General features: G+C 42.5%; 1 protein-coding gene across 1 annotated transcript in view; it reads left to right on the plus strand.

Annotated features, from left to right (window-relative positions):
* gfra4a (GDNF family receptor alpha 4a) overlaps positions 1-21,630 on the plus strand; it is a 64,140-nt gene that overhangs the window by 28,369 nt on the left and 14,141 nt on the right. Inside the window, exons 2-3 of the mRNA XM_027013093.3 lie at positions 20,462-20,740; positions 20,974-21,054. Coding sequence (XP_026868894.2) covers positions 20,462-20,740; positions 20,974-21,054 — 360 coding nt within the window. The remainder of the gene's footprint in view (positions 1-20,461; positions 20,741-20,973; positions 21,055-21,630) is intronic.

The raw sequence follows: 21,630 nt of genomic DNA on the forward strand, positions 1-21,630 counted from the left end.
CTGAGTAACTCAGACAGCAGAAACCCAAGGAAGATAGGAATGAAGAAGAACAAAAACCATGGGAGGAAAAACCCCTGCACAGTATGTACAACCAGAACATGGAACCATAACCAAGTAGCAGGCATACTATATATTAACATCTGTGCCGAATACAGGCTGGAGGTTCCAAGGTCTACGTGGGATAAACCCTTGAAGGTAGTAGAGAATGGCCAAGCTAAGATCCTGTGGGACTTCCAGATACAGACTCACAAAATGGTAATGGATATAAATATATATATTTTTCAACTTTTAAAGTTTATATGAATAAGATTCAAGGTGAGAAACCTTGTATATTGTTTATTCTGTTTATTGTTGTAAAAGGTAGATATTTAAAATTGTAGGTTTCCAGAGAAACGGAACATTTTTGACAGAGCTCAGCTGTGCAAAGTGCTTCTGAATTTCTAGGAGGAGAAATCGGTGTATGTTTAGGTTCTAAAGTTCCAAGAATGTAGATCAGTTATTTCTTTTTCCTAATTTCCTACTCTTTTCCAATGTACATCTTTGCGTACTCATATCTTATATATTCTTTTTTCCCCAGAACACTTCCATACTCTTTTATCCTTCTGTGTCCTTCTCACTCAATTACTGTTCTGACTAACTTAAATCTAATATTAGTCTTGTTAAGTCTGAAGTTTTTTGAGCTGTTTAAGTGTCAGCTCTTGTAAGAGCTACATCCTAAACATTGTGGTCAGTTCAGAGCATCAAATCCCTGTCAGTTAGCAGCTGCTATAAAATCTGTGTGGTCAGTTCAGAGCATCAAATCCCTGTCAATTAGCAGCTTCTATAAAATCTGTGTCAATGATGTCTGGGCAAATGTCTGGCAAGACAAGACCTCGTGTCCTTCATATACACTGAGTAAACGTGCTTCCGTATATTGTGTGCGCTGCATGGCATGCTGGGCGTGTGCCAGGAATGAAGACATGAGGGAGGAGGAAGGATGTTACAAACTACAGTCTCGTGTCATTTTTTTACACACCTGTAAAGTTGCTGTTTTTACTGTTTTTGAGATACAAGATTTTGGTTCAAAAGTAACTATTGTGTATGTGTGTGTGTGTGTGTGTGTGTGTGTGTGTGTGTGTGTGTGTGTGTGTGTATTGCCATCCTCCTTCCTTCTGGCAGGAGACCTAATGCTAATTGATATGTAAGGGAAGTATTGATTTGCCTGCTGGAGATATAAGCTTTCAAGAGACCTAAATCATTAATGTTTAAATGGAAATCCATTCACAACACAATCATTCAGCACCATGTCTAAACACACACATTCACACACAAACCCACACATATACAACGCTAATTAGTTTGTCACAATTGATCGTTTTAGTGTTTAACTATTCTCCTCATGAATAATATAAAGGGGAAACACAAGCATTTAAAAATAACACTAATTAACAACTATTTGTCAAGCTCGTGTGGTCACATTTACCATGTTCTCACCATCTAATAATTTTAATGTCACATCTAGAAAAGGGAATGACCCCCCAGCAAGAGCTACCAATAAACCATAAAATGGAAGAATACCATGCTCTGATGCCCCTAAACCAACCATGTCACACACACACAAACACACACACACTCACACACACACACACACACACACACAAAGTGCAAAATATAATAAAATACTTTTTCCAGGGTGTGTTTATAAAAGGTCATGTCTATTGGTCCCACTGAAATAAATTTAAAATAAATTAGAACTCATGGGTAGCAGTGACATGAATATATGTGTGTGTGTGTGGTTGTGTGTGTGGCTGTTTCTGATGTGGCTTCTGTGTGTGTGTGTGTGTGTGTGTGTGTGTGTGTGTGTGTGTGTGTGTGTGTGTACAGGGATGGGTCAAATCCAGGCCTTCTGAAAGTATGTGTGCATGTGTGCACATTTTGATTCAGAGCAGTCCTTTTGGTTTTGGTGAGATGTGAGCTTGGTGAAACAAAATTATCCAAATCCCACATCCAAAGCACCATACACTGTAAAACACATCACAAACCGCATTTGTGTGTCTGCCTAGATGTGTTATTCATGCAAGCTTTCCCTTCTGACTTGTGCAAGTCCTTAAACCATTACAGTTCTGAAGTTCTAAATCCCAGTGGGTCCAGGAAATGCAGTCATTTTTCATCTGTCTCCAACAGGAAGTCAGTCGATAAATGTGTGTGTCTGCTCTATAGTCCCCAGGGAAGGCCATGCATAAAGTTTAGTTCCACTAAAGGAAAGATATGCTCCAGACCTCACAGAATGTAAAACATCAAACACACACATATAATAACACAGGAAATGGAATACTGCAAATTACAACACACCAAAGCATATGTGTTGTGTGTGTGGGTATATGTGTGCGTGTGTTATAGAAATGAAAAGAGTAGTTGTACAATGGTATATGTGTGCTTTCATACATGCTTATTTCTAACTCCCTTGAGATGAAATACAGTTCAGTGTTCCCTCACTCACTTGCACTCTGTCTCTCCTGTAGACAGTAACCGATGCGGTCAGTGTGCTAGGAGAGCAGATGAAGAGATCAGAATGTGCAGTATGTTCACTTATACACTTCTCCTACCTCTTCACCAAGGCCATGTCTGCCTCTCCCCAGCTCTCTCTCATCCAGCTGCATGTCTTTCTCATCCACCTGCATGTCTTTCTCATCCAGCTGCATGTCTTTCTCATCCAGCTGCCAAAGAGCAGGTTGTTGAATTGGCCTCTTGACCTGACCAATATGCTTGGTGCTATATGGATCACTGGATACGCTGTACAGGAAACATAACTTCCTGACCCCATTCTATACCCCACGCTTGGTTTCACCAGTGATCTATAATGAAGTTCTTTATTAGAGATAAGTAGGTTTTACTGTGGCTGGCCTGCTGAAAAATGTAATTACTAAAGAAGAAGAAGAAGAAGAAGAAGAAGAAGAAGAAGAAGAAGAAGCAGAAGCTTGTAAGAGATATTAGCTCTGGGAAGCTCAGGTAGAAACCCAGGAGCTTTAAGAAACAGCATTAAGAGAAAGAGCTGTCACATGTTTTCAAACTGGCTTTCTCTCACACCACTGATGATACATGATGCAGTCAGGAGCAGGCTGTTCGTTATGGCCTTTCAGACAGAGTTCCCTCTCTCTTTCTCCCTCTCTCTCTCTGTCTCTCTCTCTCTCTCTCACACACACACACACACACACACACACACACACACACACAGCTACAAACACAGACATGATGCAGTTACAGTACTCTCTCGTATCTACTGAGACCTGAGACACATTACCACATAAACATTACATTTTATCCAAGACTGACCACAAAAGATAGAACATAACCATACAGTGAAGCTGAAGAGGAGGTGTGCTCTGTTCCTCTGTTCCTGCATAACAAGGCACATCTGAAGTTCTTCAGGAACATGCCAGAGAGACAGCATACATGTATTTTTTCATTCCAATTTGAGACAAAACAAATTATGTGGCATAAACCTATGCACAGATGAAATACACATTTTGCAGAATTAAATTAAGACTTCAAAGCTTGAGAAAAATCTGAGGTGAGGAAGGTTCCTGAATGGGGACTGGGGGGAATGGGGTGCATTTTTACAGAATTACATGATTAAGCTGTAATTCCAGCTCTGCTGGTTATTTAATTGAAAAGCGTTCCTGAATCCTCAGAGAAAATATGAGAGAAAGATATAAAGAGAGAGAGAGAGAGAGAAAAGAGAAAGAAAGAGAGATTAATACAACATAAAATCCATGTTACATTGTGTACAAGCAGAGAGACAAAGAAGCCATGGTATGACAATAGCACAGTGGTGTCTATGAGGAGGAGGAGGAACTGTGAGACAATCCTCCTTAAGAAAACCCACACTGAAATCGTAATAATGCTTTTGGATTCAATCTCGCCGCTCATCAAGCTATATATGAACAGGACAGCAAGGAACGAAGCAAAGAGAGACAAATGTCTAGCTATCTTAATATAGGACAGTTCACAGGCCTGTCCTATTCTCCCCAAAATAACACTGAGTCTTCTCCTCTTGAATGCACTGGATACTGCCCCACTGGTGTTAAAATAGTCCACATACAGCGCTATTTCCACACATACTCTAGTTCACTGCATTATCTCCACAATGTGGGCATCTCTTGTAGTTTATTGCATTATGTCTGCATTGCAGGCAGCTACTGTAGTTCACTGTTCAATGTTCACAGAGTGGGCAGCTACTGTAGTTCACTGTTTTATGTCTGCTAGGTAGGCATCTACTGTAGTTCACTGTTCAATGTTCACAGAGTGGGCAGCTACTGTAGTTCACTGTTCAATGTTCACAGAGTGGGCAGCTACTGTAGTTCACTGTTCAATGTTCACAGAGTGGACAGCTACTGTAGTTCACTGTTCAATGTTCACAGAGTGGGCAGCTACTGTAGTTCACTGTTCAATGTTCACAGAGTGGGCAGCTACTGTAGTTCACTGTTCAATGTTCACAGAGTGGGCAGCTACTGTAGTTCACTGTTCAATGTTCACAGAGTGGGCAGCTACTGTAGTTCACTGTTCAATGTTCACAGAGTGGGCAGCTACTGTAGTTCACTGTTCAATGTTCACAGAGTGGGCAGCTACTGTAGTTCACTGTTTTATGTCCGCTAGGTGGGCAGCTACTGTAGTTCACTGTCCAAAAAAACAAAACAAAACAAAAGGCATATTTCGAATGTGTCATTGGTGAAGAATGTGGTAAAAAGAAGGAAGCAAGCATGACTCTGAAGGGTTTCATGAAAATGAAGAATGCTAACTGAACAGGCTAATAAAGAGGCAACATAACAGAATATAACACAGGTGGCACAGCAAATGAGACTCAACACGTACCAAAAACACATGGCCCAAAACCAAATCATACAGCATGTGCAACAGAAACAGCAGAGAAGCACAATATAAACAGACGGCCATGTGGACTGCCGGTAGACAGAGGCTGCTAGTGCAAGGCACCATCACAGAAAGTTTCTTTCTGCCATATGTAAAAAGTATATTCCTGCAGGAGCCTTAATTTTACTCTCACTTTTGTTTTAGTCTAGCTCTTCCATGTGTGTTTTAACAGATATCTAGCAGTCAGAAAATGTTATTTATAAGCTGACACACATTCAGCATGAGTTGAAATGTGGTAATCAACATTTATGATTTCCCAGAGGATAGCATATGTTCGTGCTTTTCCTGATTCAATGCTAATTTGAGCTCAAACTGAATAATTCAGAATAATGTGAAATACAGTTTTAATAGTTGGAGGGCAAAAAGCCATTTCTGGGTTGTAGGAAGGATAGGGCTGCTAACGCAAAAGACTTGTCTAGCTGAGATAAAATCACAATTAAAAGTAATCATCTAAGTTCTTTTTTATCATTACTGGACCATATTTTAATGCAATTATCAAAGGTAGGGAAGATGAGTAAATGGTTGTAATTATTAAACCTTTTTCTTTCAGAACTTGAATTGTTGTTGCTGGAGAGGAATCTTGGTTGTTTGGTTCAGTTGTTAGAGCGTTGACCCATGCTTTGTTATTTTTCCAATAATGAAAGATCTTGTATAAATGAGGGGTAAGTATGTGTGTGTTGGTTGAATTAAATTATGTTAGAAACAACTCAGGATGTAGCCTATGGGAAACACATGCTGTGTCACACAGAGTGAAATCGTCTAACAATCTTTGATTGATGAATATTCTAATATTCCTCTTTGAAGATAAGCACAAGATCTCTTCAAGCCCTGCATGTCTGTGGGAGAATATGGAATTATGGCATAATCACTAGAGGCATGGGCTGTAAAATTCTATGGTGTGTTTTGCTATGGAAATTCAGTAGAAGCACAACCAGTAGTAACAGGTGGCCAGCAATGAAGCACACATGGAAGATGGTAGGAGAATTCTGTCTAATGTAAGTGATAGAATATTATGATATAATCAGCAGTTTCTGCATTAGGTCATAAACCTTTGAGAAGAAAGAAAACTGCCTTCTTTTGAATGTAGCAAGATCACTTGTATGAAAATATATTTCTGAAATTGATGAAAGGTAATATTTACTACATATAAGAAGAGTGTTGAACAAAATATCTCCCTATGTCGGCAAAGTACAGTATATACAGAGACAACTGGATCTGGAATAATGAGACTGCCAGATAACCAAGAAGTGAGAGCTCACGCAGCTGCAGAGAACACAGCTGATTGCATAAAAACAGATGGGGGCATAAATGTATCACCTGTAATGTCTTTACATCAAAATATCCCACAAAAGTGACTGCCTGAAACCACAAACAAAAATGGACCCTACTAGACCCCACAGCATACACACAGCACTCATATGCTTGAGCAACCACCATCACCACTGCTTCTTGGTTTCATTAGGTAAATGATGCGAGCCCACATTGGCCTGGACGGCCTGAATAAAGAAACACCAAGACACTAAAATAGTAAAACAAGGTTAAAGCGTTATGCATTAGTCATTTTAATCAACACAAAGCACCAAGGCTGGTGTGCAAGACCAAATAAATAAACACGAGTTCGAGATGCGTCAGAGGACTTTTCACTGACGTGTTCGTTCATTTCAAAGACCTTTTTTGTCAAGTTAGACCTTGGATGTATAGCATATTGCATGTCTATGATCCATAAAATGCTGCTCAGGACTGAGAACAAAATCTCCCCCATGGCCCTGAATGTTATAGAATCAGGACAGCTTAAGGCCACTGCTGTGTAGATTTGCACACAACTGACATGTTGTATTATTCAACTCTGCCATCTTAGATGTAAATGGGATGCAAATTAGCTAACTACATTTTTGAACAAAGCAGAAAAGGGCACTTCTAAATTTACACTGATGAATGTAAATGAGTTAATTTGTTAATTTTTGATATACTGTGAAATGAAAAAAAAAATTACGACTCAAAGAGTCACAAATTTCGAACACAAAGAACTGAGGACTGTTGAGATAATGAAGTACATCCTGTTTGGATGGTTGGTCTTACCACTTATAGTGAATTAGGCATAAAGTGCAGTTGCATGGTCTGGAAGTCATTTAAACTAGTTATGGGAACTAAGACTTACAGTACTCTTTTATTTTGAATGAAGTACACCTGTGCGTGTGTGTGTGTGTGTGTGTGTGTGTGTGTGTGTGTGTGTGTGTGTGTGTGCGTGTAGGTGTGTGTGTGTGTGTGTATGTGTGCGTGTGAGTGTGTGTGCGTGCGCGCGCGTGTGCGTGCGCGCGCGTGTGTGCGTGTGCGTGTGAGCGTGTGTGTGTGTGTGGATGCTGTAAGATTTTCGACAGTCACTTTGTTGTGTTGCCAGCTGGAGGAAAATGATCTCCTGTAGTTTGAAATTCACTCTGGCTGCCTCTCCTCCTCCCTTCCATCGCTCACTCCACGTCTCCATCGTGCATCAGATCTGGAGTCTGGCAGCAGTATCCTGATTGCACCACAAACATCCTCAAATACTGTTAATTACAAATGTGAGCTTATTAGAGCTTATTCTCAGCCAAGCATGCAAGAGTAAACCACAACCAGCCGTCGAATGCATTTTCACTGCCAAACGTTTTTCCTACCTTTCACAAGAAAAACAGCAGTAGGTTACTCTGTCTCAGTCTGGTGTGTGTGTGTGTGTGTGTGTGTGTGTGTGTGTGTGCATATTTGAGAAGGTAAAATTTATCATCCCACAGGGCCCAGGTCCAGCCACGAGTCTCAGGGAGAGCCCCATCTTCCTCATTACAGCCCATCTCATCCACGGTGGCGCAGTGGGGTGACAGTGGCATAGCGTGAGTCGCCCGGGCGACGCTCACAGCCCCGCGGCTCGTGCCGGGACAGAGCGGTATGGTCGGAGTAGCAGAGCAGGAGTCCCATGCCGTCCAGCTCACAGCGCTGTCAGGGCCACTACAGAGCCGAGCGCTGCTGCTGCAAGCCAGCCCGCTGTTGGCTAATGAGCACGGATGGCTAGAGATGCTCGGAGAATGGACGGCAGCCTTTTGCCGTGCCCTCCATGGCTTCTGGGCTGAGCATGGCCAAATTAAACGTTAGGCTTTTACAGGAGCACAATGCAGCTGAGAATCATAAAGTTAACTTTTTGTCTCGGATTTCCATGTTGGACTATCACGTGTCAGCTGTGTTGTTTATAGTCTCACTTAGCCTTTTCTGACTTTTGAATAGCAGAGAGAGAGAGAGTGGGGCCAATGGAAATTTCAACAGATGCATGAAAATGTATGTGAATCAAAAATATTCATCTCATAGGGCCCAAAACTTTCATAGCCTCAAGCCACAAAATCCTTTACCCTGGAACATGACTGGGGAGCTAAATGATAATGTTAAAAAAAAACTTCTTTGAAGTGCACAAACACACATCCCATGAATCCATTATGTTCTGACATGTGTGTCCTAATGTGATTACAGCAGAATGGTATAGCCACTACAGCAGTGCTGTGGCTAGCTCTCTAGAGCAGCTGAGCCATACACAGAGGCTGGTATGTGGTGCAGATATAAAGAAGCCCGGTGACTGACCTTATCCTTCCACTGCTAACAAACACTTCTGTGGTCTAGGAGCTGGGATCACAGCTGAGGCTGACTGATCTTATCAAACATGTGTAAAACATCCTGAAGGTCAAAACCTTTACACATTTTTCTTAGTTTTGATGAATGTTTGGGCTTATGTGCTGGTTCTTAGGTGCTCATTACCACACTGTTCTGTGCCTCTCCAGACTCTTAGGTGCCTGCTGTAAGTTGACCTATGGTAAAGGGAGATCCTAGATCCTAGTAAAAATACCCCTAAGGCTGACTGAAATCTCCCTGGCAGAAAGCTCCCTGTACTAAAAGGCAGCCATAGCAGTAGTGCTGACGATAGGAGGTGTTTTAAAAATAGGATAAACACCAGCCTTTCTGAGCATGTGCACCTGAGCATCAGACCACAGTGTACAGTGTACAGTATTTTCTCTTTCCTTGTCAATTTACCCTCAAGTGCTCATCATCATAGCTATTTTAAGCACCAACAAATTATTTTAATAGCTCATGGGAATTTTATTAGCTGACCTTATGAAGGTCTTCAGTTGGCAGTATATAAATAGTGAAAAAATTATTGACAAAGCTGATTATAAGTAGCGTAACAAAATTCTTGATGGCCACCTACCTATCTACAGCTTAATTACTTTGTGAGCTAGTTAGTAAGTCTCTTTGTCTGTCAAATGTTTCTAACCAACGTTAGATTGATGTTTACATTTGATGTATGGTCATTGTGACTGTACATAATTTGAGGGGAGAAACTTCTTCTACTGTATAGGAATCTAGATCCTAGCACATGATTACTTAATTGTGGGAGATGACAGGGAAGAACACTATATTAGTAGGCAGCCTTAACTTAGATGAGCAAAGGTCAACTGTCTAGGTCAAGCCCTCCCCTAGTACGTGTATATGCCGTGCATGTGCTGCATGTGCATTTTAGCTATGGTGCATATGCAAAGTGACATCTGTTGATGTGTCAGGGCAGTGTCACTAGCAGGGCGTCAGGAAGTAGCCTGCTGTCTCCCACCCACCCCCGGTGCAGAAAAAGTGGTGGAGCATCCCTCCACTCTGCCATAACTTCTACCCTCATGACCTTTAAAAACATCAGAGTGACTTCCTACCAAAATCACTGACCACAGCCATCCCCACCACAGGGCCTGGCTGGTAATATGTGATGGATAATATTGGGATCACCCGTGTATGTGTGCGTGTTTGTGTGTGTTCGCGTGTGCGTGTGTATGCGTGCGTGTGTGTGCATGTGTACATGTGTAGGGTGTGTGTATATTGGGGTATTTTTTGCATATCACATTAGGGGTGACAATTCAACAAGCATTTTATATTAATTGCTAGGAAAGAGGAGCACAAAAAAATACTTTAGTGCTGTAACAGCCACATCTAAAAGTTTGGGGGGGTTTTTTGCTTTCAGAAAAAATACATTTTTTCTATCTTCCAAGCACACCATGGTTTGCATTACTAAAGAGAGAGAAAGAGGACTGTATGGATGGTGTGAACAGGTCTCTCATGTAGGTAAATTAGCTGTTATATCCTGCATCTCATCTAATAGAATTAACAGAGCCTCCCTTGTTCTCTCGGACGTTTTGCTGCTGATTATCTCTAAGTGCTTCACAGACAGACCATGCAAGGCTCCTGCCACACAATTCGGAATGATTCAAACTTCACTGTGCACGTCAGAACTCTAAGTCATGTCTTTATTGGTGAGGTGTTAATGAAACACTCCTTTAAAAAATAGGTGTGTTTCTCCCAACACACATAAACACACTCACACAGACACACACACACTCCTAAAAACCTTAAGCTGTGAAGGTGCTGTCCAAACAGCTACCTTCAAACACAGTGAGTGGTCAGAGAAAGCCTAGCTAATGACCATGCTGTTGGTTTTGCTGGTTCTTGGCTATTGGCCTGGTAGTCAGTAGTGAGAGGACTAGTGGTGTCTGTGTCTCTGTGTGTCATGCACATCTGTGTGAGCCCATACCGGCAATGACACACACACTTACTCTTTTTGATATTTCTTGGTAATGTTGTCTCATTTTCTTGTGGACTGGCATATAAAACCTCTCTGCTGTGTTTTGTAGTTATCATGAAGCTTTCTCATATAGTCACAGGAAAATATTAATGCAACATTGAAAAAAATCTGGGACCTTCTGACCAAACCCAGATATGCAACTATTTTGCACTAAGCAAGGGACAGCTTTCAGATAAGAGAAAGGCTAAGCATGTGAAGTTTGTTTTCGCTCCCCATCTCATTCTATCACACACATGCACACCCCACCAGACTCTGGCAATCCTTTTACTCTACTGCACATTTTCTATTGCCAAAGACCTGCCTCTGCCAAACATACAGAGAATCAGTTTCTGTCTCTGTGCTGCATTTACTGACTACATGAAAGGATGCAACCATGTGCGGTGTGCCCGTGTGTGTGTGCCCGTGTGTGTGTGTGTGTCAGTGAGTGTGTATCTGTGTGAAAAAGGGATAGTTGTTGTTTGCTTTTAATATTTCAATGTGTCAATGTATATTTACATACAAAAAAATGACCCCTAAATCTGAAACCTGGAGGGTCAGGAAACGGTGCAGGTTGGAGAAGGTGGAAACATCCCAGCAGTTAAGAGTGTGGAAGACGCCATGCCTTGTTTGCAGGGCGGCACATCTGATGAAACACACATGCAACCGGCCAGCATGAGTGGCCACCCGACAGCTGGAGGCACAAGAGGCCAGCCGTGAGGGGCCTGCGAGCAGAGAGAGACATGGAGAGACCAGCTCCTGCTGGAGAGATTAGCAGGGTAATGTGATGCAGCACAACCTCACAGTGCTCAAATTAATTTTAATCTGTTTCATCCCGAAGCCCCTTGTCTTCTTTCCTCCAGCTTCAGACAGCTGTGAGGAACTCCATATTAGTCTCTCTCTGTTTGTGTGTGTGTGTATATGTGTGTGTGCATGTGAGTGTATACTTCAGCCACATACAGTACATACTGACACTTGCAAACACAAACACACATGTATGCACATTATGCGTACACCACACAAAGTATTTCTGCCAGACTAGATAACACTTTAAATGTGCCTGATGATCAGGTATTAATGTAAATCAGATAACAGGAATACATGCACTGCACAGATGATTACACATATGCTTTGGTCAACTTGCTGGTGGGCAGCTATTCATGATTTTTATCATTAAACTGTTATCAGATTTTCTCCGCACTACATGATTGTGTGTGAGTATGTGTGTGTGTGTGTGTGTGTGTGTGTTTGTGTGCATCATGAAATGTGTGGTAAGATGTATTGCACTTATTTTCTTTTTATCTTTTTTAATCAAAAATAGGCTGCACATGCGGTTATCAAAATCCTTAATCAAATATATACATTAAAACGCTAAAAAGTGTGTATGTGTTTTTGTGTGTGTGTGTGTGTGTGTGTGTGTGTGTGTGTATGGGGGCTAATATAGCACATTAGAACTTTATGTGACACCAATGTTAGAGCTGACATGTCTGGGGTGCCTTATTCACAGTGTGAAAGTCTTGAACTCAGCCTCAAGGGTAAACCTCTTCACATATAAACCTCACAGACACACACAGCTTGTACACCTTGTACTTCTTAAAGTATGTTTATTTTTCCAGAGTAGATAAAAGCGGGCGGCTTCCAAGCTTAATCCAGCTCCTCTGCTTCTCTCTGACCCAGTTCAATGAAGGCTTTATTTCCTGTGCTCATTCTGTCCAACAATATTTCTCCTATTCCCTCACAGGCTGTGGCCTGTAGCACGGCCACTCAGATTTTACACACAATGAACTCTCTCCCCGCTTTCTGAGAACACTTATCAGAGATTTTAACCAATAAATTCACCTCATCATGAAGAACATTTTCTTCTCTAATTGCATAAATTAATGAGCTATATGTCTTACTGATATCTCTGCCATTAACATGGTATCATGCAGGATTATAAAAGTGGTTTTCCTAACTGGCTCAATGAAGCACCAGTTTCACAGCCTAGCAGCTCAGGAATTTGCATGAGGGGTGTGTGGTGAGAGAAATGCAGTGCTGAAGCCTCTCTTCAGTTTGGGTGGGAGGAAGTGCTCAGTGCTGAAGCCTCTCTTCAGTTTGGGTGGGAGGAAGTGCTCAGTTCTGAAGCCTCTCTCAGTTTGGGTGGGAGGAAGCGCTCAGTGCTGAAGCCTCTCTCAGTTTGGGTGGGAGGAAGAGCTCAGTGCTGAAGCCTCTCCTCAGTTTGGGTGGGAGGAAGAGCTCAGTGCTGAAGCCTCTCCTCAGTTTGGGTGGGAGGAAGAGCTCAGTGCTGAAGCCTCTCCTCAGTTTGGGTGGGAGGAAGAGCTCAGTGCTGAAGCCTCTCCTCAGTTTGGGTGGCAGTAAGTGGAGCAGTCAGTGCTGAAGCCTCTCCTCAGTTTGGGTGGGAGGAAGAGCTCAGTGCTGAAGCCTCTCCTCAGTTTGGGTGGCAGTAAGTGGAGCAGTCAGTGCTGAAGCCTCTCTCAGTTTGGGTGGCAGTAAGTGGAGCAGTCAGTGCTGAAGCCTCTCTCAGTTTGGGTGGGAGGAAGTGGGCAGTGAGGAAGTCTGCTGTGGCCTGTGGCTGGTGCTCTGCTCGGGAAAGTCTCTGTGGAGGCTTGAGCTCATCCCACCCTTGGACTGCGGCTGTGTGCCACTGTCTCGTTCCGCTCGTCTGCTGCAGCTGCTGTGTCTTATCTGATGTTTCGCACATGCAGCAGGTGGCTGGGGGTGCAGGAGGCTTTGGCAACATGCAATGAACTCAAAGATGTTCTGCCTGTTTGATTTCAAATGGTTGAATCCAGATGAGGCACTTTTAGGGAATTGGATTTTTTAAAAATATTTTTTATGTGTGTCCATACATCAAAGATCACATCGTGGGTCTTCCTTGCCAGAAACATTTTTACAATGGGTTGTTGTTTGCTAAAAGACGGAAGGGTTCAGCATACTCAATCACAATTTAAGCCCTATGAAGAATAATCTGTCAGGGCTGTTTGGAGCCTGCCTCCAAATCCCCTCAGCAGCCCTCAGAAAGAACTAATTCCTGTTTTCATTGTCTCATATCAGTTCTTGAGCAAAATCACAAGTCAAAACAGTTCTGAATGCAGCTCCGCCTTGGTGCCAGAATGAATGTTATTGGCTAACAGCCAAAACCGCGGAGATTAACATGATCGGTTAGCAAGTACTGGGCAGAGATTTTCACCACACGTCATTTATTTTAAGAGTATGCAAGTACGCAAGGCAGCGGTCAGCGGAACCGAAGTAGTCACGCTGGTATAAATGTACCGTTCATGTACAACAAAACCAAACTTTTACAAAGTTATTAGGACACACTGTTAGAAATATTAGTATCTGTTCAAAGCACCTTTTAGGATAAAATGGTAGCGAACATCACTGGTATTTCTGCATCAGAGGCAGAAGAGCATTTCGCTATATGTCATTCTGCAGCTCCTCAGAGGGAACCTTATCACCATGACAGCGTTTATATGCATCCATGCGCCGGCTGCAGTTCCGCTATAAGACACAAAACGACGGGTTTGGTTTTTTTGCCTCAATGACTAACTCAGTGACAGGCTATTAAATTGCTATCGTTTTGCTAGAATTCTTAGCAAACGCTAGCAAAATAGCTAGCGTTATTTTCCCTCTAAAACGCCTTGCTTGCTAGCTAAGCTAACAAGCTAAGAACAAACGAGAATAAACAAATGAACCAGCTTTAGAGGCCATTAGCTTGGTAGGTATATCAAAAAAGGATTAAAAACGTGGACTAAAACAAAAGACTAAACAATTAAAATAGCCCAAGTTTCCTGTAGTGCACATAAAACTTACTAAGGACGTCTGCCTACTGGTTATTTTGAATGGCACTGGTTAATCTGAACCAAGTTCATTCTGCCCCCAGGAGCAGAGCTGCCTTCAGAAAAGTTTGAGTTGTGATTTTGCACATGAACCACATATCATGCAGCTCCTCTTGAAATAGAGAAGAATGATGAGTAGCTAAGCAGTTCTGGGACAACTGTAAGCAGGAAGGGGGGCTGTGGGTGTGAGGGTGTGGGTGGTAGGTGTGGGTGTGAGGGTGTGCATATGCATGTGTGCTGTTACATAAGCAAACTTGTCATAGTTATATGACAGGTACTGTTTCTGCTCATAAAGACAACATCATCACCAGGAATAGAGGTACAGCATGCCCTCTCAGCTCACACACAAATACAAATGCAAAACAGAGAGGTGACAGAAAGCCAGCAGTAATGAGACAGAACACCATGTTCTGCTTGTACAAAGAAATGTTCAGAATGCCAGACTTGGTGTCCAAATATCATGGAAACACACACACACACAAATACACACACAGTTACGCTTCTACAGGGGGGATACTTGACCCACATAGTTGACCCATTTTACCGCTCACTCTCTGGGTGACCATAAAACATGAGAGTCCAACCTTAATGAGGATCTACCCAGAAGCAGCATAGGCCCTCAATTAAGATGTGTGCACTCAGAGACCAAACCTACTTAACTAAGGTTCTGTCATCTCCTCATTAGTAAACACATCCCTGACTCATTACCCACAGTACTGTCAATACTTTCAATAGTGATCAAGAGGAAGCAAGACTCATTTCCTAAATGCATCTTAATGTCACAGTGTCCTTAGCTGTGGATGTATGCATTTGTTCTACAAGGGTAAGATGATCCTCTGGACAGAGCAGAGATTAATCAGAGCAATCATAACAGAGGAAATATCCTGAAAGTGAAGAAAATCTTTTTTTAAAAAATCAACAAAACTTACATGTTGTCATGCCATCACAGGCATGCACTCACTGCCAATATGAAGAGCCAGTGAGTCCCTGTGATGGCATGACAGCATGCATGTTTTGTTGATTGTTTTGGTATTTTCTCCATTGAACCTGACCTTTGGTTCATATATAGTAACCAACTCAACACTCAACAATACGGGCAATCTGGATCCCAGTAGACACATTTAATGTGTTCACAAGTCCCTACAGTAATGGGAATAATGAACATAGCCATCCACCTCGATGGATCTTAACACAATCAGGCAATTACAAGCGGAATGCTATCCAATAATAAGTGAAGCATTGCTCTTCAAAGATGTAAAATGGAGGCATTGAGGCATATAAATTTGGCCACGCATTTATACCCTATAAAACTGTGGAGTGTTCATTTTCGCCTGTGCGCACAAGCTGAATGCAGGTCTGAATGCTGAAGGTTTTGATGCGGCTCTAGCTGTGAGCCTCTGAATACTGAATGAGATATGACAGGTGTTTGGGCTTCAGGTGAAATAAGCATTCTCTAAGAACACAAAGATGACAGTAATGTGCTCTTCCATGGTTCTCCTCCTCATCAGTTGCACACATGCTTGCACACACAAGGGTTTGTGTGTGTGTGTGTGTGTGTGTGTGTGTGTGTGTGTGTGTGTGTGTGTGTGTGTGTGTGTGTGTGTGTGTGCATGCATAACAGGGCAGAGTCAGGAGACCAATCACAATAGGGCACTCAGATAACATTTTTACCACTGCAGGGGGGGCAGCAGAGCACACAGGCATTTGCCCATTTATACACTCACACACAGACACTCATCATTAGCACTCTCCAGAGTTGCCTGGGGTTGTATTCAGGTCTAATTGAGGGTAAAGGCTCAAGTGCTGTAAGATATCTGTGCCCTGAGGGCTGGAGAATGATCTAAGTGTTCATCATCATCAACCTAAAGCCACAGGCAGTCAAACAGAAATCTCCACTGTCAGAAAAGTGATCAGCTTCATTTCAGAATAGGCAAGAGCATCTCTGTGCATGTGTGTATCTCTGCATGTGTATATCTCTGTGTGCATGTGTGCATCTCTGTGCATGTGTGTATCTTTGTGCATGTGTGTATCTCTGTGTGCATGCAATTGCATTTATTTTTAGTAGAAGGTATTAGAACAAATTAGGGTGACAAACCAAATGATTTGCCATAATTGCTTTTAGCAGCTGCACTTTGAAGTGGCATTAGTGTCGCGGCGTTAGTTTAGCGAAATTAGTTTAGTGGCATTAGTGCTGCAGCATTACTGCAGCGGTGTTGGTGTAGTGGTATTGTGGCTTTTATTTTGCGGAGTTACTGTAAGCGGTGTCAGAGTTGTGGTATTGATTTAGCGGAATTAATGTCGTGGCGCTAGAGTTGTAGCCTCAGTGCAGAACCTTTCGTGTTGCGGCCCTATTAGTGTCACGGCATTAATGTCACGCCGTTGGTGTGTACTGAAGTATTAATGTTGTGCCGTTAGTGCAGTGGTGTTGTTGTCGAGTCGTTAGTGTCATGGCGTTAATGTAGCGGTGTTAGTTTTGTGGCATTTGTGTTGCGGTGCACCATTAGTATAACAACATTATTGTTGTGGCATGAAAGTCTCGCCATTAGTGTAGCGGTGTTAATGTCGTAGTGACGTCAACGCTGCGTTACTAACACTGCTAACGCAACACTAACGGCTCTAAACTAACACCGATACTGTAGTAACGCGGCGTTTCGTCGTTAGCGCAGCGCTCTTAGTGTACCAGCGTTAGCGTCATGGTGTTAGTGTTTCAACGCCAATTATCAGATGGAATAATCTGTCAGTCCGGGTGATCTGTGCCACTGGAATCGTTTGTCACTAGAGTGCTGCAAAGGTAGCACACTGCTTTGGTTTATGTGTATGTTTTAGCTGAGGTGTGTGGTCCCTACAGAGCTGTTAACTCTCCTTCTCTGCTCTGCCATGATTCTGTTGAATCCTCCTTACTTATTTACTTGCGCTTCTAAATACTCTTCCTGGTTGCTCATCACTGTGACTCACTCATAGTCTATCTGGTGTATGTGAGAGAGAGAGAGAGAGGAAAAAAAAAGGAAGAAGGAGCGAGGGTGATAAAACTGTCAAAACAGCAATTGCTTATATGTAACAAAAGTACTTGTGCGGTATTCAGCATCACCCAGCCCACTCCTCACATTTAGCCAAGCTTAAATTTGGAGTCAATATAGTGAGCCAGCCTGAGAAGTCCATTAGGCCAAGATCTCTGTGACCAGCAGCACACGCTGAAAACTACAAACCAAACAATTCCCCAGCAGTTCTATTAAATCATTGCATAAAGGCTTAACTGAACATTTGGCAACAAACAAAAGGCAAGTGGCCATTGACCAGTCTTCTCTTAGCAGCTCCACATCCACAGATGGTTTTGCTTGCTGTCTCTGGGCAAACCACAACTGTCTGCAGCAATACATGCCAAAAATGACATTACAAGAAGCACAATTATCTGCTAATGGCTTTTCCTCCTAAATAAAAGATCCTATACATACTTCTCCAGGTATTCCTCCTTTAGATATTTCTCTTACAGACTGCAGATTGCTGGTGGTTTGTTGAGATGATGTATCTTCCTTAATAACAACTTGAAATTATACTGTATAAATTATCTGCCGATGATTTGGTGATCTCATTAACAATAGAACAAATTCTAGTTACTATGTGAGCCCAGGACACGAGTATATACGGACATTAGTAGGCCTGCGTTAGTCTTTAAACCATTCAAAATGTTTTGCTTCCTACTTGTCCTGGTAGCCGGGACAGGCGCAGTGGTGCACATCTGTTCCTACAAAGTCACGATGGTTGGTGTGGAAGGTCAGAGCTCTGGGAAGCATAATGAAAAGAGCAGCAGGATGCAGTAAAGGGGGGGGCACGCGACTGATGCCTGCCCCATGACCGTCGAGAATGAGTCACTGTTCTTCAATTCCTTCTTCCCCTGAAAGTGATGTGTAGATGACAGCGTTTCTGTTACTTGAGTTCACCCCAAAGGTCAGTGGCTGGATTTGGGCTCACAGGCGTGACACCTAAATGTTATACTCAAAATTTTACAACTAGCAAATTCTACGTTGTGCCTGAAGCAGGGTACTACATCTTCCCCATAGCAGGTGTCAGATGAGGGGAGCCAGGCTGCTGAGCAATGGACCGCACAGTGTAATTTATTATAGCTGTACACAGGTTTACACACACCAAAAGCCCATCATGCTTTTATTTTTCAATTTTATTTTTTTATTTTAAGGTTTAAGGCAAATGTTGAAGTCACCTCAATTCAGATCATCCTGATTTTCTCTGTGTGAATATGTGTGTGTGTGTGTGTGTGTGTGTGTGTGTGTGTGTGTGTGTGTGTGTGTGTGTGTGTGTGTGTTTTTTTGGGGGGTGGGGGGGGCTGTTTTCCTAAAATTTGGGCACAGATTGAATCTGGAAACCTGAGTTTTGGTTTATGTTTGGATGGCAGAAGCATTCCAGGTTCCAATCTCGTGCCAGCATATCACTGTTACAAATTTAAAGCATTTTAAAATATATTTTTGGTAATTATAAGCTATAGTTCAAATATATACTACAAGATGTACATTTTTTACTGTGAAATAACACTTTAGTTCCTTTATGTGAATGGAATTTGAATGTAATATTTAATTGGTCTTCAAGTTCTGTCCAGTGGCATATGCATATGCCATCTCTGCACTATTCAGACTGTGTACAGTGAGTACAAATCTGTCAATAATTAATGAGATTTCTTTTTCTGAAAGAGACATAGCGAGAGAGGGAGAGCGAGAGAGTCTGTGATAGAAATCAACCTTTTATCATTTTATTTGAGAGGCTTCAAAAAACAGTAACCTACTTTCACTTAAATAGGTTCCCTTTGGAGTACAATGTACTGTGTACATTAATCGTGTCCAATCAGTTGTTCAGCTGCTTGGTATAGGCTGCTAATCAGGGCCAACCAACATTTCAAGAAGCAAACCTTTTCAGCTTCATCTAAAAAGCATTTAGTATGAGCATTACTCTATTTTTTAAAAGTTTATGTATTTATTTAGTTTTATGTATTTATTTAGTTCAGACAACATCATATTAGATGCATTGGATATGCATGTATTTCCCCTCAGTCTGAAATATGTCTAATATGAAACTTGCTGTTGCACATTTAGTGGCAAAATGTCAGAACAGATGAAGCAACATAAGTAATGTGTGATCTCTAAATACATGTTGTTAAAACCCTTGTTTCTTACTACTAACCCTGCCCAGTTCTTTCCTGAATGTACCAATGTATCATTTATTGGAACGGTTTCATAGGTCAACCTCTAATAAAATATTACCTGGATTTAGGGGCTTTTATATTGAAAATATATGTATATTAGACTATCAGGGAATGCACTAGGTCATCTATGGAATTGACCTGACTGGTAATATAGATATGCATCTGCTTGTGAACAGACACATGAAAAAGGAGAAGCGAGGAACGCCAACATCAGAAACCATGTCATGACTGCCATTGATCTCATAGCGAGCGCATTCATGTTGTATAGACTTGATGAGATTGTTTATTTTGATCTGTCCCACTCCTCTTCAGCGGCTTGGCGTTCGTGGAAGCTGGCTAGGAGAGGAAACTGCAGCACTCCAAAGCACATTCTGATGCTAAAATGCTCAGTGGGAGGTGTGCCTGGTGATTATGCAGGACGTGGAAGAACTGGGACGTTTTCAAGCTCGCAGGAATTACAGATATTTGCAGCGCGCGGCATAAATTATCATGCTAAACCATTTGTTGGTGGCAGTGGGTGAATGGCACAACAAAGGACTTCAGAATGTCTGTGGCATTTTGCTGTGCGACAGAGCTGCGCATTTTAGGGGAGCCTTATATTACCCCAGCACCAGTCATGCCTGGGTAGCCTAATGATCATGAGGCATAATCAGAATGCTGATGTGTCACCCCTGACAAGTGGGTGGACTGGCAAAGCACCAACACTCACTAAAAGAGATATAAACAAATGTGTGCGGGCTGAATCAGGGATGATAAACAGTGGGAGAAACGCTAAAGCATGGAGTGCAATATATCACTCCAAGGTTTGATGTGAACACCTTGGCTTTAAGCCGTAGTGAGCGTGCCATGCCAGTGTGTCTCAGGCTAACGCCACGGGCCGTCTCCCCTGTGCAGGGGCACCGCGGCTGGGGCTGGCGGCTCGGTGGGACTGCCTGACAGCGGGTGACTCGTGCTCAGGCGACGAGACGTGCAGCCCACGGCTGCGCACGCTGCGCCAATGTGTGGCAGGCGGTGGCAGCGTCAAACTGGGACCCGGCGCGCGCAACCACTGCGAGAACGCCGTTGCCGCCCTGCTGGCCAGCCCTCTTCACCACTGCCAGTGCAAACGGGGCATGAAGAAGGAGAAGAACTGCCTGAGCATCTACTGGAGCCTCAAGCAGTCTGTGCTACATGGTAAACACACACACACACACACACACACATGCACACTCAAGAACAAGCATTGACAAAATCATGCAATTATGAACAGACCCGCATACGCCAAAGCACATTGTCCCCAGAGGCACTTCACTGAATAATTCAATTCAAGAACGTGTGGATGTGTGCGTGCGTACGGGCATGTGTATTTGTATGTGTGTACCTGGTTGTGCGTTTTTGTGTGCCTGTGTCTGTGCATGTGTTTGCAGGATTGAGCCTTGTGGAGAGTTATCCATATGAGCCTGTGGAGCGAGGGTTTGATTATGTTCGTCTGGCTTCTATTGCTGCAGGTATGTAATTTACTCTGCATTCAGATGCAGACGTATGCATGTATACACACACACACACCAGCACCAGTTAATCACTGTGAACTTCTCTAACAGCGGATGTGTTTTGATGCGCTCTGTTATGAAGATGAAAGGCCACTGTTGATATCAGCCTGCAATCAAACGTGCATGTTCTTTGGGTCACAGGTTAATTGTGTTGTGATAATATTCATGTACCACTAATTGGTTCTGATACATGGCATGTTTCCATATGCTGTTGAACAACAGATCTCATTAAGATGTTTATTTTAAAATCAAACCAAGTTATTTGCAATAATTTGTAATGAGAAAATAACAAAATGTGAAATATGCCAAATGAAACAAATGCTCAGAAGTAATAGACTTCAACCTCAGTGCTGAAGCAGACATGGTAAGTTTCACATTTGGTTCTAGAACCTCTCCTTTCATTTGCCAGTGGGGTGCTTGAGGCATGAGCAGAATTATATGGACCCAGAGGGCAGAACATAATGAGATATTTACTCATTTACACACACACACACACACACACAAACACACACACACACACACACACACACACAC

The sequence above is a fragment of the Electrophorus electricus genome, chromosome 12 (assembly GCF_041902795.1).
Source record: "Electrophorus electricus isolate QZ-2024a chromosome 12, ASM4190279v1, whole genome shotgun sequence".
Classification (NCBI taxonomy): Eukaryota; Metazoa; Chordata; class Actinopteri; order Gymnotiformes; family Gymnotidae; genus Electrophorus; species Electrophorus electricus.